Here is a 23,823-nt window from a genome sequence, read left to right as displayed (position 1 = left end):
GCAGCAAGGAGGGAGGAAACACAAAACTCATCACACAGTAGGAGCGGTTTCAGGTTGGGGCCCATCTCCAGAAAACAGACAAATCCCAGCTTCCCAAAGGACAGAAAATCATCCCGAAAGTCAAAGTCCAGCATTCAACAAGTGTAAAAGATCAAGCCCTTCCATTCAAGATCAGTCACTGGAATCAGCTCAAATTGGAAGTACATGGCTATGGAGAGGTGACACATCCTGCAGCACAGAAATGCTTTGGGAGCTCACCCGGAGACATCCCCACACCATTCAAAATGTGAATTTGGGATAAAACCCACAAAATGTTCAAAAAAACAGCAAATCTGTAGGAAAAAAGTGTTCAAGGCCAGGTTGGAGGAGCCTTGGAGCAACCTGGTGTAGTGGAACACATCCCTGCCAGCGGCTGGATGAGCTTTATGGTCCCTTCCAACCCAAACCAGTCTATGGTGAAATAACTGTCTCGTAAAAGCACAATCATGCTAAACGATGCACATGAGACAGAATGAAGGTTGGTGCTGGGATGGTTAACGAAGGTTTGGTCGTGATCTCCATTGCTGAAAGCACGTGACACTGCTATTTGTCTTTGGGGATAGCTTTAGTGCTGTGTCTTCTGACCACACAGCAGCTTTAACTGTAACTATCACTGGTAGCAATACAAAGATGATGTTATGAAGGCTAACGAGTCATATCAACATAGTTATTATGCAATCCAGCCCAATCATGTTATTCCAAAAGTCTCCATGTGAAAATTACCTCTAACATACGTATTATTTAACAACAAGAAACCTTGTTGGTAAACCACAGCTCCAGAGGCTGGACGGGAAAGCCATGATTAATGGAATCACTTAGCCATGTCCATGCTTTCTTTTTCTCTTCTAAGTGCTCCTGATTATACGATACACACGGAAATGAAAATTAATAAGTATATTCTAACCCACACAAACACTCTGGGAAAGGATGTGCAGCAGCACAGCCTCTCTGCTGTGACAAAGGTCCTTAACTACAAACCACAGAGCTGCTGCTTTAATGTTGTTCAACACGATTAAGTAGGAAATTACATCCTCGAAGCAAACACTGCTCAACACACGTGGTTTCACCACCCAGCTTCTGGGCTGTGTGAGGACAAGTCCATGATGTCCATGTGGCTACATCCCCTGCAGCACCTTGGCTCTGCTATGGAAATAAAAAGGCTCCTATGGTCCCCTCTGCTCCTGGAAACCCAACATGATGCTAATCCCTGCAGCACAATCCTTGCCATGCCCAGGCTCTCTCAAGAGCCCCAAACCTCCCATCTCCATGCCCCACTGATGCCTTTAACAGCTCACAATTAAAACCCTGCCTGCAGTTACACAATCTTTCTCTACTTCCCTCTTTTCCCCTATTATTTTCTCTTGCAGAAAGGCAAAATCCCCTCCATGCCCACACTGGGGGATTTACACCCCTCCTCTCCCAGGTTGAATGTACCACCCAAAAGCTGAGCACTCCATCACTCTTGTTCCAGGCACTGAGAGCATCTCAGCATCCCTACAATACCTGAAAATGGACTTTCCCAAAGAGCCAGAAATGAGGGGAATTAATTTGCTTCTAATCTTTCAGCTGCTTTTTATTTTACTTGGTGATGGTGATTTAGAGCCTCCCCAGGCACCCACCCACTGAACAGGCAACAGAAACCATCCAACCTTCCCAAAAGGCAGCTAAGACCTTCTGAACCAAAGCTCAAAGAACAGGAAAACCACCAAATAGCAAAAGGAATTCCTTCCTCCATCACCCTAATCTCAGCTGCATCTAAAAAGCTGCTTTAAGTGACCTTGAGGGAACCCATCACTGGGACCTGCCTGTAAATCCCATCAGCATCAGCCAGGCTTAAGCAAGGCAGGGAGAAGGGTCCCTATGGCTTCATGCTGCAGTAGAGCTCGTACTGACCAGCTCATAGCATCACTGAGAAGAAGCAATCTCCCACCAGGCAGTGAGATTATTAATTACAGCCCCAGGACTCACACAGAGCTGCTGTTGGTGAAATAACCTGCTTTAAACCCACTGCCATACACAGGCCACAACCACATCTTATCTTAGACATACATATGCTGACAGGGCACTGGCAGCCCTGCGGGTTAGAAGCATCAGAGAGGGAGGACTGACAGAGTTGTCTCCATCCAGGAGAAATCCAGGTTAGATCTATGGATGGATCTTTCCCACTCTCATCGTGGAAGCAATGAGCATGGAAGCAATGATCTCAGCCTTCCTGGCAGCAGGGGAGAGCCATGAGCATCCTGCCCTGATGCTGCATTTCCTTACCTACTTAGCAGGGGCTTGAAGCTGGCAGCATGGACACAGGGCTGCCCAGGCAGAGCTGGCATTAAAGCCTGCTATAAAGCAGCTGGTCAAGTCAGTATTTCTATGACACAAAAATGCACTTGCTGTTGTGCTTTCTCATCAGCCAAATAAATTGCAGTGAGACCTTAAAGCACAAGGCAGTAAGAAACGAGAAATTCCACTGTGGGTGTCTAGAGAGGTCAGCAGGAGATGCTTCATTTGTCCCTTCCCTACATCCTCGTTCAACCAGCCCCTTTCTGCCCATCAGCCCAAAGCTGCAGCTTCCATCTCCCTCCTGGACAAACCCAGCAGAGCAGCCTGCAGAGCAGCTTGCCATTGCCATCAATCCACATCGAGGTGCATGAAAGCAAGGTACCTCCACCCAACCAGCAAGGGCAAGGGAAGGGTTTGTGTTAAGAGACATGAAGCAGCATTTCCACTCACCATGCTACATAAAACAGATACAACTCCCCATCCTCCCTCCTCCTCCTGCACACACCACAGGCTGAACCCACCAAGGCATAAAACAACGGCGCAGGTAAGCAATCAGGCAGCGCATCAAAACCTTCCTTCCAAACCCATGACTCCCGTAACTCACACAAAGAGAACCATTACATCTGGGGCTTATCACACACACATGCCAAAGAAAATAGGTCAAGACAAAACGTGCTTGCACAGCATAAACAGAGGGTGGAAGTTGGACGGGCTGCAGCAGTGCTCGGTCCGTTGTAGGTCGATGTGCTGCACCCGCACCCTGCCAAAGACTGAAATAATGCCACTATTTATAAATGGGATATTAAAAATAGAAATGTCACTCTTCCTTGCTAGGAAACTGCCTGATTATTTTCTTATTTCCCCTTGAATACAGGTGAGGGGGGAACTGATGCATTATACATGGCAAGATTCATTTCTCTATTAGACTTCTTGCAGCTGCACCATCGCTGCATCGTTGCGGATAATGAAGTAACACTGCAACATCTCCCAAGCGAGCAGCCTCCTGCAAAGCCCACAGCTTGGGGTCCCTCTGCAGCACAGCAGCCCCCTGGGCATGAGATGGAGCCACCATCCCCAGCATCAGTCATAGTCACTGTACTGGTGTCAGAGCAGTGATTTACACATCACTAACTCCACAGGGGCACTCGCTGCCAAGTTTCCACAATGTCTTTATGTCCTTATGCCACCAGTCATAGAATCCCAGACTGGTTTGGGTTGAAGGGACCTTAAAGCTCCTCCAGCTCCAACCCCTGCCACGGGCAGGGACCCCTTCCACTGGAGCAGCTGCTCCAAGCCCCTGTGTCCAACCTGGCCTTGAGCACTGCCAGGGATGGGGCAGCCACAGCTGCTCTGGGCACCCTGTGCCAGCGCCTCAGCACCCTCACAGGGAACAGCTTCTGCCTCAGAGCTCAGCTCAGTCTCCCCTCTCTTGGGCAGGTTCAAGCCATTCCCCTTGGCCTGTCCCTACAGGCCCTTGTCCCAAGCCCCTCTCCAGGTTTCCTGCAGCCCCTTTAGGCACTGGAGCTGCTCTCAGGTCTCCCCTTCAGGAGCCTTCTCTTGTCCAGGCTGCCCCAGCCCAGCTCTCTCAGCCTGGCTCCAGAGCAGAGCTGCTCCAGCCCTCGCAGCATCCTTGTGGCCCTTCTCTGGACTTGCTGAAGCAGGTTCATATCCCTCTTGTGCTGGGTGCCTCTCTTCACTTGCAGCAGATGCCAGACCCAAAACTGGGAGTGATCCTCACCCAGCTCAATGGAAGTACCTGAGCACCCTCTGAGCAGCAGCAGGACCACAGCAGGGCTGCCCCCACCTTCCCTCTGCTCCTAAGCCAGGTAGTGTCAAACACTACAGCACACCATAGCTTCCACAGCATCCCTGCATCGCTGCTGCTTCCACCATCCATTTGACCACATAAAGGGCTCACTTAAAGCCAGGCAAGAGGAACGTTGAGGAGCTAATGAGGAGCTTGGGCACTTGGCATCAGTAATCGCCGATGTGCGAGATGACACATGTAGGAGTTTGTGTTGAAACACATGAAGTCATGTAAGGTTTGTGTTAACAAGGAAATCACAACCGACCTTTAGAGCTGGGGAACAGGCAGAAAAGGTGCAGTGGTTTGATTGCTTCCAGCCTAAATCCCACATCACCTTGGTACAAGACATCTGGATGAGATGGCTGCCAGGCCTGGTTGTAACACCATCCCCACAGAGCAGAGGAGTAAATATGCAAACCAGACAGGGAGTATAAGGGATTGAAGGAAGTGAATGTGTAAAGCAGATAAAATGACACATTTAGCTGGAAGAACCTGGAGCTGTTTTCCCAGAGATGGTATTTTTTACTCCTGTTAGTCACTGGGTACAAAAGAGGCAGCAGCCAACGACTGGTTTCTCTGCTGTGAGCCTTTGCTTTCAGTGTAGCAGCCCAGAGAAATCACTCGCATCTTGTGTGGAGTAAGCACATGCATCCCTATCCTAAGAACAGCTCTGTGACTGTAAATAAAGAAGCCAGCGACCCTGCCTTCCCTGAACAAACACCTTTTTGGCTAGAAGATCAGAAGTGTTCATCAGCCACTCATCCACATCCTCACATGTACCCGCGCATGTGAACACACACAGAGCATCGGTGGCTGCAGGCTAACTTTAACCCTCATTAACCCCTGGCTGCAGCTCAGAGAGAGCAGAGCCTCTGGGAAAACACATCTCTGGTCCAAACACACAACTCTGATTGTCTCAGTGGGTTCCTTTATTTATCACTAAATAAGAGTAAGTCCTTCGCATGCAAACTTCGCTGCCAATACCAAGCCTCCAGCTTCATTTAATTATGAACTTCCTCCATTCGATAGCCATGTGAGACAGGAAGGGAAACAGCAATTCCTTACTGCACGTGGCTGTGATGGCCAGGAAGCTGGACACACACGTGTGTGGCATCTGCAAAGCCTCAGTGACTTGTGAAGGCATCTGCAGAGTGGGAGGGCCACGGTCATTAGGGTTAAATTAAAGCAGCTTGCAAAAATCAGCTTCATTTCTTTCTTGATTTGCTCTTTCCTTAGGACATTCCCAAAAGTCACATTGATTATTTCCCTTCCCCCACCTCCACTCCTGAGCCTTCCCAAGGATTAATTTGCTTGGAGTATTTGAGCCATTACGGTTTGGTGGGTTTTGGAAAGGAAGATGAATGAAACAGGATAGGGGGAGAGCAACAGAAACTGTGCAAAAGCAACAATCCTGTCTCCATTTTTCTTTCCTAATACAGGGATCATTTTTAGAAAGGCTCCTGGGAGCAGCCCAGCTTTGAAACACACAGTCTGGACCAGCACAAGGTTACTTAAACCCAGATGCCCAACTTTGCTTGGGAAGAAATTGGGTTTGCTTTTAGCAAACTGGGGTGGTTTAAACCTCAAAGCAGTCCACAGCAGAGCCCACAGCTCAGAGCCCAGCCAGGCTCAGCTGTTTTCTGCATCAGCCTTGGAAAGAGCTTAAAAGATGTGCCCTAAAGCAGCCCTGAGTGTGTGGACTCAGGTGCAGTGATTTTCCCCTCTGTTCCTGCCACCCAGCACCCCAAAGGGCACACATGAGGCTTGCAGCCATCAGAGCTGCTCCCCATGGGTTTGTCTTCCCCTGTCAGGTCCTAGCAATGACAGTATTTGTGCCTAATAATGGGCCAGTCCTGGCCAGGGAAGCAAATCCCACCAGGAATGGCTAATGGGACTATGAGCAACTCCCACAACAGCATCTGTTCATAACCAAGCCTCATAGATGGATATCCTTCAAGACATCCTCCAAGGTTTGTCCAAGTCCTGACCACACAGCTCAGGTTTATTAATCCAGCAAGAAAAGATGGGGCAGGAACCCAGAGCTCTGGGATGACCCTTGGGGGCAGCAGCCAACTGCAAGGAAAAGCTCAGCCCGATCAAAGTCCTAGGTCAGCCCTCCAACGTGTCTGCAGTTAGGTAGAACCTATCCATGATTCACTTCCAGCCGGTGAAGCTGGCAAAAATCCAGGCTCTGGATCAACAACCAGGACAAGCCCCACACTGCAAAACCTTCCTGTTCCCCCAGAAAGCATCCCCTGAAGCATCCGAAGCACATCCCGTTCTCCCCAAGCTGTGTTGTGCCATCCATGTCTCCTTGCAGAGATGGGTAGGGCTGGGTTGGAAACAGACTTCCGAGAGAATGAAGTTCTTCAAGGAATTCCCAAACATGCCAATTAGGAGAGAAGGCAAAATTCCCAGGCTGGAAATGTTTAAAATAGAAGATACATAGAATCACAGGATCACATAATAGTTAGGGTTGGAAAGGACCAAAGATCACCCAATTCCAACCCCCTGCCATGGGTAGGGATGCCTCATCCCAGACCATATCACCTAAGGCTCTGTCCAACCTGGCCTTCAACACTGATAGGGATGCAGCATTTACCACTTCTCTGGGCACCCTGTGCCAGGGCTCAGCACCCTCACAATAAAGAACTTATTCCTTGTATCTAACCTGAACTTCCCCTGTTTCAGTCTGAACCCATCACCCCTTCTCCTATCACTACAGTCCCTAATGAAGAGTTCCTCTCCAGCATCCTGGTAGCCCCTTTCAGACACTGGAAGCTGCTCTGAGGTCTCCACGCAGCTTCTCTTCTCCAGGCTGAGCAGCCCCAACTTTCTCAGCCTGGCTCCATATCCCCAACTGATATGTATATACAAAGCCCCAAATTACATCTGTGTATTATAATCCCAAACTATCCACAAAAGGCCAAAGGAGCTACCATAAGCGTGAGCCACTTGCGCTGATGCGTCCTGCCCATCAGTCTTGAAACCATTTATATTCCAGCCCCTCTCCACCCAGCTCCCATTAAAACCCCACTTTCCCAATGCTGAGTTCCTTGCATTGCTGCTCCCCGCCACGGCAGCTGGTTCCAATAGCAGCTAATTGCTAACAAGCTCATTACACGATGAAAGCAGCGGGAGTGTGATGCTGGCAGCTCCTCTGCCTGTCTGCAAAGTGAACAGCTGGCCCCCAAACCTCGAGCACCGATCTCATTAAACAGCAACAAAAATACCTTCAGCAATGACACAAAGAAAAACACCCCTTTTTGCTCCAACATAACTGCTCCCTCCTCAAGTTCATCTGAACTTTGTCAATGCAGAGGTAGTTCCAACCCTTGCGCTCGCAGGGAGACTGAAGATTCATGAGCTGAGCCCAGCTGGGTGCTGGGAGGTAAGAAGCAATAATGGGAGGAGGCAAGGAGATGCTGGTGAGGTAACCTTGCTGGAGGAACAAGGAGTCAGGGGGGTTAGTGTAGGGCTGCTGCTTTGGAGCTGCGGTGTCCCAGCTACACCAGAGAACTGAGGAACTGCAGTGTGAGCTGGTGGTTGATGCACGGATCTGTCTCTTTGCGAAGTCTCTTTGCCATTGCTGTTTGTTTTGCTCTGTGCCATGCTGGACATCAAGGGTCCTACCTACCCCACACACCCTCTGCCATGGACAACAGCTGAGAAGCAGGAGGGACATGAGGCAGCATCCATCCAAGCACAGCTCGCTCTATCCGTGTTTGGGGGAAGCACGTCCCTGAGCACAGGGTAGGGACATTGGAGGAGTTCTGCACCCATCTTCCCCGCAGCTCATCACTGCTACAACATGAGCCCATGCTCACATGCAGGATGCACATGGGGTGATGTGGAGCCCAAGACCAGCTCCTCCACCTCAAGGCATAACAGAGGATCAGTGCAGAGTTAATGCCACAGGGGGGCTGAAGCCCTTGGGCTGACACCTTCAATCCCACCACCTCCTCCATCACGAGAGACTCCAAAGCTTCTTCTGATCCACCAAAACTCACCAGCAGCTAAATATTCTCCTGCTTTATCACATCAGGAGCAATTTGTATTGCAAAGTTTATGAGTCTTCCCTCAAGGGCCCAGGTTTTACAGCATTTGTTTAAGCAGGATTTCACTCACTGCATGGTTTGCACTGGGTTTTGCTCAGCTTTTGAACCAAGCCCTCCAACCATCAATGCCTCAATGCCCTGCCCATCCATACACGAGTGCAATCCCCCTTCAAGGCTTTCCACACCGGTGTTGATACAACACTAAATAAAGTAATTTATAAAGCAATAAATGTGCATGAATTCCTCCTTCCAAAAACCTTATTCAAGAGGCAGAGCGTGAACTATCCCACAGCATATCCCAGCCTGATGCTGATCTTCTTCCACAGCAGCAGTATGCCTCCATCACAGTGAGTTTTAGCTTTATTATGCACTAGCTTTTCTTCCCCCCATCATTTAGTTGTGGGTGCTTTTTACGTTTAAAAGATAAGGAAGTATGAATTAGAAACATGAGCTCTGTGCATAATGCAATCAGCGGGCTGCAGGCGGGCTGCATTCCCCCGCGCTGGCTGGGATCCCCAAATCAGCAGACAGGAGCCTGTTTTCTTGATGTCTAACATCAAAAAAGCACTGCTTTTCCCCACCCAGAGGAGAGCAAGATGAAAACCAAGGAAGTGTCAGATTAATGCTAACAAGCACTGTCTCAGGAACAGCTTCTAAAACAAACAGGTTGCCAGATATCAAGTATTTTGTCTGGGTTTCTTCCTGCTCTTCTTTAGTTGCTGGGAAACTGCCTCTTTTGAGGCATTTCAGACCCTTTTGCACTTATTCCCTGTTCCTTGACAGAAGTCAAAACTCCTGGAGTGAGTCCATCCAATGCCAGCAGGGAGGTGAGAGGAGACTGTGATCCTATGGATGGGAAAATGAGAGGTGAAGACCCAACCATGCTGCTGCCGCCCCTCTCAGCACTGGGCTTTTTAAGACAGAGCACTCAGCAGTCCCACTAATAACCTGTCTCAACACAGCAGAAGGGCTCACACGGTTGGCACCAATGGCTTGGTCTTCCTTTCATCTCCACTGGAGATCATCTTTAATAAGACAGGCAGGAAACGGAGGCCAAAGAAACAAAACCACTTCTAAACGGTGGAGGGGAACCAAACCACAATGCAATATGTTCCATGGGAAGTTGCTCAGGTTTGTGAGATCACACCAGCTTGGTGCTGCTTGACAAGGTTGTTTTCTCCAGAGCCACACTGAGGATGTCTGTCTACTCTATTTTCTCATTTAGTCATCCAACCTATCTTGGTACCTCCAGCAACACTCCTGGAGAGCATCCCCATGCACCCCTCACTGTGGAGCATCCCTCATAATAGCACTGCAGCCAGGCTTGCTGCTAAGAACGTATTTAAAATGAAGAAGAGCTGCCCTAGCACTTTCATTTCACCTTCTTAAAACTCTCCTCTTAGAAACGAGGCATTTAAACATTTGGGGTTAGTAGGCCACAAAAACCTCAGCATAATGATGATCACACAGATGAAAACCCTCACGAGCATCTCTCTTCTCCCCTTGCAGAAGCTGCCCAGTATGTTTCACAGCTGCTCTCATGCTTTATTTCTCTCCTTCTTCCTCTTTTATACCTTTTTCCACAAATCTATTCTCTTCTCACATCACCCTGGGGAGCTCAGCCTGGAGCTGAGGTCTCCACCATCTGCAAGAGGTGAACATGGACTGGACTGTAGGTCCAACTGACCTATTCTGTTCTAGCATCTCTAAGAAGCCAGTGGACCAAACATTTCCATTAACCCTACATGACTGGTGGCTCCACACCAGTTCCAGAAGCCCATACAAACACTTGCCTCCCTACACCACGTATTCCATGGATAGCAGCAGGAACCACATCTGCCAATCCATGGTTTTCAAGCAATGACCTGAAACAGGGAGGAGAAGGGATAAAGAGTCAAGAGCAGTGACCAGGCATGGATCAGGTTCATGAGATCCCAGACAAAATGTAATTGCCCTTGCAGAGATGCAGGCAACAAGGAGCCCAGGCCCCTTTCTGAGGCTAGAGGGGATCCCCAGCTCCCCTCATCCTAGCACACTATGATAGGATGAAAGACTTTCTGTAGAGACCCTTCTCTGTTCTTTTCCCTTATCACACAAAGTTTAACTTGCTCTTTGAAGCAGAAGGCTGTTTTCCAGTTCTCTTATATATATATTATGATTGTGTAGGATGCTGTACAAGAAAATCTTCCCCCTTTTCCAAGTCTCCTCTCCATCACTCACCCTGGGAGCCCAATCAGCAGTGCAAGAACTCAGGCAAATCCCACCAGCATCCTCCCTGAGAAGCAATCACCACCCAAGACAGGATGAGAAGCCAACAAGGAAGATCCCCGACACAGCAGCGCCCATAGTGCTAATAAAAAGGTAGATGGATGACTCAGCCAGGCTATAAAATGCAGTGAGGAGAGCATCATGTGCTATTTTTGCTGTCTGGATAGCACAAATCCCACCACCCACCTACCACAAACTCAAGGCTCTTTCCCAGTACTTGGCATCTTTCTGCCTGTCTTGGCTGACCGTCTGCAAGCCTCTGCAGATGTTTCCATCAGCATGAGCAGAGCTGTTGAAACAGATCAGAGCATCCTATCAGACCCACACCGCTTCTCCTTGCCTGAAGCAAACGATAAAAGAAACCCCCTTGGCAGGTCTTATTGGGATGGTAAAAAAAACAAAGTATTTCCTACTAACTCCCATATTTCTCATGCTGGTTACCTAAAGCTAGTAACCTTTTTTAGGTGAGCCCATTGTTAACAACATACACAGACATCACAAAATCACCCTGGGCTTTCATTCCACTCAGCCAAACCCCTGCACTGTGTGAACACACAGTATTCAATGTTTAAAGGCCAACACTAAGAACACCCATGAATGTGAATTCACCATGGGGTGAATGGGTTTTTTAATCTAAGTGCTTAATCCTTACAACCATAAAGGAAAGCTTGGATGTTTCACCTCTAGCAATGCCTGAGACAGAAAGCAAAACACAAATACCTAAGAAAATCTTTAACCATCTTCAAATGGGATTAACTGTCAGGATTCAGTCTTGCATCTTCAGGTGTAACCCTCTCCTGTGCCGATACACAGGAACTGCAATAGAGCTGCTTGCACGCAGGGTACCAGCCTGTGTGAAGATACAAACCCTGCAATTCATGTTGACGTATCTCCTCCCCATCTATGGATTATCCTTCCCAAGAGGTGACAGATCTTGAGTCCAGGAGTCACTCTCAGTATAATCCCTACAACCTCTTCTCTTGGTTAGAAATAGCTCCCTCATGTTTGGTCTGAACCTCCCCTGATGCAGCTTTGAACCATTCCTAGGGGTCCTGTCCTCTCAAGAAGAGCTCAGCACCTCCCTCTCCATGTCCCCTCCTCAGGAAGCTGTAGGGAGCACACAGTGCTCAAGGTAAGGCACTGGTGTGCACACTTCTGGGCCCCACCATTTAAGCAGGATGCTTAAAACTCAAAAAGCTTTGTGTTCAATATTACATGGAAAATGTAATATTTCCATGCATTACATTGCTCAGCCAACAGAGCAATGGGGGGTGGATACAAGGGCACCAAGCAGCAGCACAGCTGGATGCTCAAAAACCAACCACAGCCAAAAACTGGGAGTGGAAATGGGAAGAGGACAATGGCAAATGCGACAAGAACAGCAGGCAGGTGATGGAAAGGAGACGGAAGACCAGGGAAAGTCACTCAGAGTGATGCGGAGCACCAAGGAAGGAGCTTCCTTCCTGTGTGTGCCAACAGTAGGGAGTAGCTGGGAGCTTGCATGCAGGAGGAAGGAAACCTAGCCAAAGCAGGAGCATCCATCTGTCCTGTCTATCTCCTTGCTCCACGTGCCTGGCAGAAAAGCCACTGCAAAGCCTCTGCCCTCCAGGGTCATGAAAACAGATGACATTGGAGTCAGGAAGATCATACTTTTAATGACTGGAAACTGCATTTTAATTATTTAATGAGAGAGCAGCAAGCAGAAACAGTGATGCTGAAACAGCCTCTTACAACCACAAACCCACCCCTGCACAGCAAGGGGCCATTATCTCATCAAAAGGTTGGGGACTTCTGTGTCCCCAACCTCATGGTGAAGGGGGAAAGGGATGGGCTGAGAGCAGAGAGGGCAGGAAGGATAGAGGATTAATGCTTCCAAACAACTGGAGACTGATAAACCTGAATGGAGGGAGAAGGATGGGGGAAATCAGAGCTACGTTCAACACAGGGGCAGAGAAGGGAGGTGAAGTCTGTAAAGGCAGAAAGCAAAGTCTTTTCAGGGGAAAACCATCAGCCAGTTTTATGTGCAGCCTTGGCTGGTTGCTCAGTTGAAATATACTGGTGGATGCATGAGAACCAGTGTCATCAACCACTACTAAAGCACAGAGCGCAGAACCCAGCCGCAGCCCCGGGTGCACTAAGTCATCCCAGACCTGTGGGAGGTTTTGACACAGACAGTATATGGATGCAGACACTATTAGAAACAGAGTGATTGATGTGTTTGATATTATGGAGCGTGTTGATTTGATGATGATGTAGGTTGCTGGGATTATGTGCACGCAATGTCTGGATTTGTCACCTTATGCAGTAAATATTTTAAGGATTGTTTCACTTAAGGCAGGGTGATACCTTACATTGAAAATACACTATGGGAGGAAGGCATTTCTGCATTCAGCTGAGCATAAACAAGATCAGGAGATGCTTCATTACCACTCAGTGCAAGGAATTAGCTGGTTATCTTGACTAGTACACAGCAAGATGCTGCTCCAGCTCCAAAGGGGTATTCCAATCTCAATGCTCCCCATCCCACCATAAGCAGCACACAGATTTCCATGCATTATGCCAGGGAGGTGGTAGGGGGAAGAAAATAGAGGGTAAAGACCTTATGGAATCCATTGCTATTGCAAAATATTTATTATAAAGTCATATGCCCCCGGGGGGAACCATATGACACATACTGGTATGTTCTAGGGAACCATATGACACTTATTGGTGTGCTTTAGGGAACCATATGACACATATTGGTGTGTTTTAGGGAACCATTCAGGTTGCTTTCCTTCTGAAGTACAGCAGAAAAACTTGCCTGCTTTCCACTATTTTTGGAGGCATTTGGGATTTCTCCTAAATCTCACAGGCAATAAGGTCTGAGAGATGAAGCTCCACGACACAAGCCTTAGGGGAGCAGTCTGGTGACACAGTAGTGGGTGTCCCTGCACTCTCCCATGTGGTTGTGCAGAGAAAAGCAGCCTCAAGGCCTTGTTTCCATTCCCTATGGAGCCAGGAGGTGTATGAGCACATCTGCAGCTCACCTTGGGACCTAGCACCATCCTCAGCATCTCCTCACCTCCCTACCTGCAGAAACCCTCTCCCTGAGCTCTTGAAGGTGATGGGGGACAATTGCCAAGAGAAGGAGCAGACCAAAACAGACACACTGCTTTCTAGACTGCAATGGGAAAGGACCATTTGACCTTCTCACTCTCCATCTCTCTAACATAGCTCATTAAATCTCTGCAGAAGTGGAAGCAGATCCCAGCACCTTGAGAAAGGGCTGCAGACACAAATCGACTTAAATTTCACTTACAGTTTTGCAAGTGATTTCCAGACCCATTTTCCTGGGTATTTTGGTCACTGTGTTTGCCCTCAGGCAGAACAGGAGATAATCAGGTCTCTTGCCACTGCCTGGTTAAAGACAGAGGCAAAGGAGCAGTTTTCCTCTCCCACATATAGAAGGAAGTTATCAGACACCCCATCCAAAAAGCAAGAGGGATAAAACACCCAGGAGTAGCTATTAGTGACATTGCCACCTGGATGGAGAAAAGGCAAAGACTTTTCCCTGGAATGACAAGGTTTCAAGGAGAGCAAGCCTAAGTCAGACAGAGCCCAAAGGACTTCAGGCACCAACTCCATATGAGTTTGGATGAACCCCAAAACATCCTCCCACAGAACACACAGTTTGGGGTGCACAGCTCCAAGCAAGTCCTCTAAAAGGCCACAGTAATGAAATGCAACCCTGAGCAGACCCACAGCACTGCACATGGAGATGCTCCAGCAAGCCCTCAAGCCAAAAGGAGGTAGAATCATAGAATCCCAGACTGGTTTGGGTTGAAGGGACCTTAAAGCTCCTCCAGCTCCAGCCCCTGCCATGGACAGGGACCCCTTCCACTGGAGCAGCTGCTCCAAGCCCCTGTGTCCAACCTGGCCTTGAGCACTGCCAGGGATGGGGCAGCCACAGCTTCTCTGTGCCAGCACCTCAGCACCCTCACAGGGAAGTACTTGAGTTGTGGAGCTAAAGGAACACAGCTCTAAGGCCAGGCTGTGAATGCCTTTGCTCCTGCCCACTGCTCAGAATGAGGTCCTTCCACACGAGTGGGCTGCGATGTGCTGATGCACGAACTCTAATAAAGCTACAGGATGAGAGTATTTGTTTCATAGCATCTGCTGGGAGCCTATAAAGGTTTACATGCCACATTGGAGACACTTTCAATCATGATATAAATTCACTACAGAATACGGAGTGAATTCCCTTTCACGGGTTTTCCCTGGTTCCTGTGTTCTTTAAAAGGCAAAAAGGAAAGGAAAAAGCCCCAAACCACCAAAGTTTCAGTCTCTTCCAATCATATTATGCAACTTTTCCCCCACACTGGTGACAGTAATTCCTACTTGTGATTCACAGCTAATTGTATTATAATAGGCCAGTCTTCTTGATTTAATATACCATATGAAAATGGGTCTGTGAGAGAGTGTGGTCATAAGGATTAGTAACAGCTTCAGCTCTTAATTGATGTTCACACTTTATTATTGAGAAATGGAAAGCTCAGGGGTGCTGAAGAAGATGTTTTGCTGGAGTTTGTTTCATTCCAGAAGGAAATTAGGAGGGAGGGGAGTGGAACAATTGAAAACAGATTACAAATACCTGCTCCCACTGCATGAAATTACAGTGCTCAGGGTAGAGGGAGGAAACAAAGCCAAGAGGAAGAGCTCCCAGCATTGAGAGCAAAATGAAAGAGCTGCATTATCACCGAGGTTTGCAACAACAGGGTACCCTGAACAGGGGAGCGCAGACCATACTCCACAACAGAGCAAGGCTCATGGGAGACTCCTGGCTGGGTGACAGAGCAGCCAAGAGAGGGGAATGGAAAAGGGAAAGGACATTAGGGAAGGGAGAAAATGCCAAAGAAGGGGATTGCAATCAAGCAACAGGGCAGAGGAAAGCAAAGGAAGAAGACATAAAATAGCCCTGCTGCTAACCCTTGGCTGAGCCTGCTGATGTGCCAGCATGGTGTCTTTTGACTCGTATCTTATGAAGCACTGGCAATCCATTACAGGCAGGATCTCCCCAGCCAGTTTCAGGCCCCATGTGCACACAGGGGCTGCTGTCCCTACAGGAGGAAATAAGGGCATCCAAGGCACCATCCCTGCCCTGCAGCCATGGGGAATGGTCCCACTCCAGGCTGGAGTGGACAAAGAATGGAAAACATGATCCATGAACGACAGCAAGGTGCAGAACTGATGGCCAAGCAACAGCCCTGCAGGCAGGCTTAGCCCTAAGCAGGGATAATGCACTTGCAGTGGCATCCTGCTATCCGGTTGGAGCAGCTCAGGAGGTGAGGAGCCCACAGCCAGGATGGAAAAAGCAAACCCAAAAGAAAAAGCTCATCCCAACTGCAATTTCAGCCATCCCGTGGGGAAAAGCAACTGCTTCTGGAGCCAGAGAGCTGCAAAGCCCTTATGGCACCATACAACCAACACTGCGGCAGCCTGGGGATTGAGGATAAATGACATTATCCCCAATGACACCCAGAGGAAAGAGCAAACCCTGGAGCCTCTTGGGGATAAGGGGCTCCCCACAGCCATTTCCACTAACCAAACTCCTGGCAGCATCTCCCAAGTGTGTGGGACCAGTAGGGAGCCCAGCTCCGACTTACTCCCATCCTGCAGAAGACCTGGATTTCCACTGTGTTTATTTAACCTCCTGACACCAGTTTCCTTTGGTACCTACATAACAATCCGAGAGTTATTATTCTTCGTGTTCATTATGTATTAGGAGATGGTCGGCGGATCCTGAAGCAATTTGCAAATATTAATTAAGCCTCAGCAGCATCCCTGAGTGGTTGGTAACTGTAATTATGGCCATAATTATATTAATTCTGCTGTAGGGAGGCAAGTAATTATTTGGAATCTATTATATAGCTAAAACAAACCTATGTTGATGATTACACGTTTAGCATGCAGCTAACCGGGATTTCACTTCCTGCCTGCTGGCTTTGCTATAAAGGAAGGAGGAAAAAAGAAGCACGTAGAAAAAAATATGGAATCATGGAATGGTTTGGGTTGGAAGGGGCCTTAAAGCTCATCCAGCTCCAAACCCTGCCATGGGCAGAGACCCCTTCCACTGGAGCAGCTGCTCTAAGCCCCTGTGTTCCACCTGGCCTTGAGCACTGCCAGGGATGGGGCAAGCAATGGGGTTTCATCCTGTGCTCCAGCTCAGGGAAAAACAAGACACTGGGAGAAGCTCAGAAATGTCATGGTGGGAGTGGCAACACCCGAGCTGATGGTTGCCTCATGGAACACATTTCTCTTCTTTCCTGCTCGAAATAACAGTCCCCATCGTTTCCACCCCAAACACTTGCCCAGATTTTGTTAAAAGCTACAATCCTGCAAAGTTTAAACAGCTGTTTGCATCTGGACGCAGGCTGCAAAGAACAGGATGCAAAGGATTCAGGAGCATGTATCAGCACCAGCAGAATCCAGACCTGTGCTTCCCAAATCCAGCAGGTTACAAAGCTGCAACCCACCTCCCTTTAGAGCCACACAGTCCGTAGCACATCTATTCTCCACCAGCCCAGCAAGGAGCCCTAATACAACAGTCTCTTCCTGCTGCAGACTGGTTTCTGGCCAAACCTAGAGGAAAAGTGACCCAAGTGCAGCCTCCCACACCAGAAAGACTTTAGTCTTTATCCTCCACACCATGCACTTGCAGCACAGCACTACCCAGAAATAAAGACCAAAGAGGTGTAAGGGCTTAACATATAAAGAAACTTCCATAGTAACTAGCAAAGCAAGGAGAGCAGGTCTCCATCAACACCCTCACCCTCCCCAGCCTGAAGGAAGAGCCTGGGCAGCACATCTCCACATCAGCTTGAAAGATGTCCCTGTGGCCCTGCAGGCATGGTGTATTGATGGAGCTCGAGACATTAGTGCTGACCCAGCAGCCAAGCACGTTCCTCACATCAGTTTGATGCCAGCCCTTAAAACCCAGCCTCATTTTTCAGATTAAAAGACCAAAGAAGAGGCAAGAGTCTGAGCAGCTTTGCTGGACTAAACTGATCACCCTCGAGAATGGAAAGGATTGCTCCCGCAGCCTGTTCTCAACAGCCTGTCTCCAATAGAAGATCAATTAGCCAAGTTTCTATCCACCCTTGAAACCTCTTGGTCCATATTTCTCTGCTCCACCCCAACCTCCTCATTTGTTTGCTGGTACTGATGTGGCACATCAATCCCAAAAGCAAGACTAATAACAGTAAAAAGGACTTAGGTACCCACATTCCAGCTGCATCCCATTTCAGACTCCTAAATCAAGAAGATGCGACAATAAAAAGCCTTGCAGAGCTGCTGCTGCAGGAGCTGGCTCCCCGCAAGCATTAGGCTCCAAACTCAATAAGGTAAGAAGAAGCCCATGATCCCAGTCTGTGCACACTGCCTGGCTTTTCTGGCTCTGTGGATTTAGTTGGGATCTCTTAAACTCTCCAGAGGAAACCTGCTTTGGAAGGGCTAGTGCAGCACCAGCAAAGGGATGCCCCATGGTCTCTATCCCTCTTCTTCATTAGCCTGATGCCCATCTCACACCCAGCCAGGATCCAGCAATCAGGTACCAAGTCCCAAAACAGCTCATCTCAATTTTTATTCCACACAGCTAGAATCACCTCAACTACCAACTCTGCAGGAAAACAAGAGTATCTCACTGCAGTACAGGACTGATAGACCCAAACATACCTGAAACCACCCCAAACCTCTTGCTGGACCAGCCCATCTTTCACAGCGAGCATCATTTTGCACAGCACTTAGTACAGTTTGGTCCCAATTTCTCCTTGGATTCTTTGACACTAACTAACACAAAATGAGCAGCATCACTTCGAGCTGCTGCAGTCTGGTGAGGAGAGCATTGACTTGGCACTGGTGCTTGAATGAGCCAGACCGAATCCAACTGGCTTCACTCGCAGTTCCGTTCAATGGCAGTTGTACAAATCAGGAGCATACTTAAAGCTCCAGCCCCACATCAGCAGAATTAAACACTTCCCTTCCAATAGCAACAGTAACTGCAAGCCAGACTGAAGTTACGTTTGGAACTGGCACTAAAAAAAAGATTAATTAAAGTCAAAATATAACAGAATAGGGAAATAAAAAGGAATTTGGTAAAATAGTTGGTTTGTATTGAGTGAGCAAAATTCCCAAACAAAACCACACACAGTGGAATTACTGTGCCATTAGTGATGGTGGTGCTAAATCTGGTGCTTGCAGTTACTCCCAGGCTCAACCCATCCCAGCTCATGGCACACAGCTTCCCATCTGCAGCCACCACAAATCCCAGTGCAACCCAGTGCTGGGAGTGTCTCATTCATTTACTTTGATGAGGGTCAGGTTCACACTCGGGACAGCTGATTATCTGATGGGAACACAGGAAAATAACCCACCCCAGCCCCAGCATTCAGGGGTCCTTTTAAAAACACCCTTTCCTGCAGCAAAGCAGCACCTGGGTCTCTATCCAACTGCTATTCCATAAAGTCCCTGTTCTGGGAGTAAGTAAAATAAATGAAATCTAAAGATATGTAATAAATTACGTGTATATAAACATAAATAATACAAAAGAAATTAAAATGTTTTAAAAGCTAAATGGTGAGCAAATAAACGCACTAACAGGTATTGACTGCAGAGCCCTGAGGCAGCCCCATAAATCACAGCCTTCATCAGGGCTTGTTTCACCAGGTGGGACCAGGAATGAGCCTGTCCCTCCCTGCAAGGCCCATCTCATCCCTGTGCAATGGACAAGTCGTGAACTACAGTGTCCCAGGCAGAACCATGGGTGACAAGTTTCACCTGGGAAGTTCTGCAATCAGGAGGAGGGGATTAGTCCATAAATCCCAACCGGGAGATGCTTTAATAACTTGCTCAGAAAGAGGAAAAAGCAAATTAAATACAAAAAGGAATCAATAAGCACAGGACAACCAAGCCTAATATGAAATATCTTGGAAACAAAGGGAGCTCAGTGGAATAAATCAACCCCCAAACTCGAAGGATGCAAGGCAAAGCAATCATCCACTTAATCCTGATACACAGTTACAGATAGATGGGGCTGTTCCTGCAAGGGAAAGCAAATACCATCTTGGAGCATTAAATTGCCCAATTCTGACAGCTTTAGATCAGAAACTGGAAGAGGTTTCTGACAGACACCAACAATCAACTGCTCCCCTTTGAGTCAAGGGTTTAACATGCACAGAACCACCACATAGGGGAAGAGACAAGATTTTAGGTCCAGCCTGTGGACATAGGTAAAGCCACATACACTGACTGAGGGGTACAACCATCCTCATGCAGCTGGAGAACACTGTCCACAGCCAACAACCCCTGCCCAAGCCAGAGAATAACCCAAACCTGAGCACTCATGAATAGAACAGACCAAGCCCAACCAAACCCTGTTAGTCCTGCAGCGCTGAGCTCTACAAATCAGTGCAACCCCCCTGTATTCACATGTATTGGGGAATCAAAAAGCAATGGTACCTACACGTTGTCTTTGCTGTGCCTGCTCTCAAGTAGCCCTTTGTGCAATTCCCACCGTACCCTAATGGCATACACAAAGTGAGGTTGAAAGGAGAGGCAATTTCTTGTATGAGATGCACTATGAGTATAAAAGGAGACCAGCTCTCTCTCATCCAGAGCCTTTTCTTCTGCTTCAGATCTAAGGACTTGTTTGCTCAGAAACAAGTCTGGTTTGGTCTTGTTTGTTTTTCTTTTACCCAGTGAAAGCTATAACCCTGCAAACATTACCTCACTCCTATCTTTTGAGCCAGAAAATGCTTTCTGAGCATCCAAGTAGGTATAAAAACCACAAAACCCTCTTTACACTATTATTTAATCACTTTGCATTTGATCTTTCGCACCCACTTTGCTTCATATCTGTGCCCAGCTCAAACCACACAATTCTCTTGCCCTTTATTGGCGTTATTCCCTCTCAACTCAGGAGGAAAAGCAGAAGCTTCAGCTAATCCAGACCCAAAGGAACAACCTGGGCTGCCCAACTCTCAGCCCTCACAGAAGCTGCCAAGCCTGGGTTTAGCACCTTGATCCAAGCCTACGTGCCCCAGGAGTGAGGTTCAGCAGCTAGCTCTCTGGGCACAGGATTGTGCCCAGCATCTCCCTTTCCCACTCGCAGGTGGGAAAGCTCCTCATGCTTTACTCAAGGACAACGTAGAGGTCACTCTCTTCTGCTTTAGACTTGAGAGGAGGATGAATGAGCCATGATGGAGGAGTTGGCACTAACCCCCCTCACCCAGTTCCATGCAGCAACCTGGCACAGGGAAGGCAGGTCTAATTGCTCCGCATGGCACCCAGGGTGCCCATCTCCCTCCACCCTGGTGTTCCCCCAGGGCCACACACCCTTTGGGATAGGAAAAGGGGAAAGAATTCGACTGTATTTCCTCAGCTGAGTGATTTTGAGTGACAGCACACATCTAATGGGAGATGGGAAGCGCTCCCCTGTGCCCCAGGCCAGGTCCTGGTGTGCCAGAGCCCCCAGCAAGACTCTTGGGACTGACACTCACCCATCTCCTCCCCTGCCACCCTTGAGAGGCAGCTCTTCACATCTATGCAGGGTGGCTGGAGAAGACCACAGTCACCAGCCCACCTTGGTGGCACAAAGAGCTGCTGCAGAGCACTGAGTAACCTGTTACATCAAAGAGCCTCAACTCCTGCATCACTCCCCACAGCATCCTTTGCCAGCATCAAGACAAAACCACGCACCAGGCTTGATGTTTCTTGGGACACCATGGGTCATGTTGCCTCGCTCATGGCAGCATGAACAAGAGTTCATCAAATCCTGCAGTCAGGCCCTGCTGAGGGCTGGCAAACCTCATCACACAGGTGAGCTGGGGAACTGGAAGAGGGAGGCCAGTCCTAGCTTCCCAGAGGTTCTGCCTGTTATTCCCAAGTTGCCTTATGCCACTGTATGGGTTTGCAGGCTTGTCCTGCTAGAAAGGGTCCATCTCAACGTGCTATTTCATTTATGTTATTTAAAGTGGGCCAGTTCTGCTCACCTTTGCAGCAGCATACGGTAACTCCAAAGTCCTAGGCAGCTCAATTCACCCCACAGGGATTTTCTCTCTCCTCCCCTTTAGCAGTATAGCAGCCAGCTCGGCTGATGTGGTAAGTCCAAAGAGACAATTTCCTCTCATTTTAGGCATGCATCTCAGGCAGCACTCACAGAACTGGGAATTCAACTCCTCTCCTGCATGCGGAGCAGCAACAGCTCGAACTATAGTTATCTCTCTCCACAGACACCAGCACCACTCCCAGCAGCAGGAGTGTTTAATCACAGCGTACACCGCTCCCTCCTAGATAACTGCAGAGATTAAAAGGGCAGAATATTCCAGCACAATAAACATCCTGCTGCTATCAATGGAGTATGAAAGCATCATTCAAGAGAGCCTGGTTTCAGCTCTCATTTAGAGCTATTCCCATTCCATATCCCCTCTTACCGGCTGTAGCCTGCAAACAGTCCCATGGGAACGTTTTCAAGCAGAGATACTCTCGGTGGCTTGGAATGCAGGCCCTGAGTTCAGGGCAAACTCCTGCCTGGAGCATCTGGGCTCACACAAAGGGGCCCAGGGGCCTCCTAGGAGGTGAAGGCGCCGGCTCCAATTACCGGAGCTCATCATTTGTAAACCAAATCACGCTGTGCAGCCCCACACAGCTGCGCGGGGTGCAGCTCTATCAAACTGGGAACGCACTGGGATCGGGCACCAAACTCCTACCTCGGGAGCCCAGCCCGAAGAAACTTTGCTTCCCACCTGGAGAGCAGGGAAGCAACAAGGAAGCAACAGGGAAAGTGTGACAGAAGCAGCCGCGATGGCCGCACTATTACGGTTTTAATCCAAAACTAAGAGGGCAGCCACCCTTTAACATCCACCCCCTCTGCCCATGGCCAGGATTACCCTGAAAGCATCAGCCGCAGTCGGGAAGAGAAACAAGCGATCAGGATCACGGGCAGGGATCGCTTGGGGATGCTACGAGGACCAGTGGGGTGCGGGAATCGTGGGGGGGAACTCACCGCGGAGAAGTTGTGGGGCCCGCAGAGCTCGCCGCGGTACTTGCAGGAGAGCAGCATGTCCTCCAGCTGGTGGCCCAGGCGGTCCATGAACTCGGCGCTGATGCCTTCGTAGTGCCGGGGGGGCAAAAAGAGCCGAAAATCGGCCAGTTTGGCGAACCAGCGGAGCCGCGCCTCGTCGCCTCGCAGCAGCTCGGTGAGCAGCGGGCGGGCGGTGCGGTTGGGCAGCAGCAACCCCAGCCAATGCCCCGCGTAGTACAGATCCCCTTTGGAAAGCCGGGGGAAGCGGAGCGGGTTGTTGTTGCAGAGGGTGACGGCCGGGAACGGCAGCTGCCGGCTCCACTCGGTCCGCACTTGGGTGTGCGAGGGGAACGAGAGCCAGTGCAGCAGGCGGTTGGAGGACCAGGACAGCAGCAAGCCCAGCGCGGTGCAGAACGCCAGCACCCACAGCGCCCGCCGCGGCAGCGCCGTCCGCCGTGAGCACATGTGCCGCAGCCCGTGCAGCCGGGTGCGCAGCGGCGGGGCCCGGCACCCCCGCGCCATGGGCGCTCCCCGCCGCCGCCGCCGCCGGGCCGGGATCAGTGCGAGCAGCGCCGCTCCATGCCGAGCCCCGCCGAGCCCCGAGCCGCGGCCGGCAGCGGCCCCGAGCGGCGGGGGGAGCGGCCGGGGGCCGCCCGCCGCACCGGCACCGAGCGCTCCGCCGGGCAGCAGTTCCGGCAGCGCGGCATGCCGGGCCCCGCTGCCAACGCCGCCGGACGAGCCCCGAGCCGGGCCGAGCCGCTCACATGCTGCGGCAGCCCCGACCGCTTCCCGACCGCGACCCCGGTACCGGGCTCCCCCAGCCCGGCTCCGCTGCGGCTCCCCGGCACCGACCGCCTCCCCGCGGGGTGAGCGCGGCGGGACCCCCCCTCCCCAGGCCGGCCGCCTACCCCCTCCGGCCCCCGCCGGTCCTCATGCTGCCCGCCGCCTGCCCCCTGCGCGGCGAGGAGGAGGAGGAGGAAGAGAGGAGCGCAGCTCGCCCGAGGTGCCAGTCCCGGCTGCACCACTCGGCGCCAGCCCCGTTCAGGAGGCGGAGGGAAGGAAGGAAGGAGGGAGGGAGGGAGGCTCGGCCCCGATCGCGCCGCTGCTTCAGTGGAGCAGCCCCCCCCTTATCGCCCGGCGGGGGGGGGGGGTGGTTACTGCTCGCAGCTCCCGGACCCGTCGATGCCACCGGTTGGGATTGAGGGAGCCGCCTCCCTCCCCCCCCCGGAGTTTTCTGCTTTTCAGCATCCTCGGGGGAAAACACGATCGCGCAGCCACAAACGAAGCCCCAGACACCCGTGTGTGTGTGTGCGGGTCTG

The 23,823-nt window shown here is 50.0% G+C and overlaps 1 protein-coding gene across 2 annotated transcripts in view; it reads right to left on the bottom strand.

The window, feature by feature from the left end:
• The window catches only part of LOC101881122 (acid-sensing ion channel 2), a 400,402-nt gene that overhangs the window by 67,137 nt on the left and 309,442 nt on the right, over positions 1 to 23,823 (bottom strand). The window contains exon 1 of one of the 2 annotated variants that reach the window (XM_034070324.1): positions 22,487 to 23,031. The exons of the other annotated variant lie outside the window; for it this stretch is intronic. Coding sequence (XP_033926215.1) covers positions 22,487 to 23,026 — 540 coding nt within the window. The 5' untranslated portion in view covers positions 23,027 to 23,031. Of the gene's footprint in view, positions 1 to 22,486; positions 23,032 to 23,823 lie in introns of those variants that run through there. 2 annotated transcript variants of the gene reach the window in all.

Source organism: Melopsittacus undulatus, chromosome 17, assembly GCF_012275295.1.
Source record: "Melopsittacus undulatus isolate bMelUnd1 chromosome 17, bMelUnd1.mat.Z, whole genome shotgun sequence".
In the NCBI taxonomy this organism is placed as follows: Eukaryota; Metazoa; Chordata; class Aves; order Psittaciformes; family Psittaculidae; genus Melopsittacus; species Melopsittacus undulatus.
The sequence above is the reverse complement of the archived record's forward strand: the minus strand, read 5'-3'. Positions and strand labels throughout refer to the sequence as shown.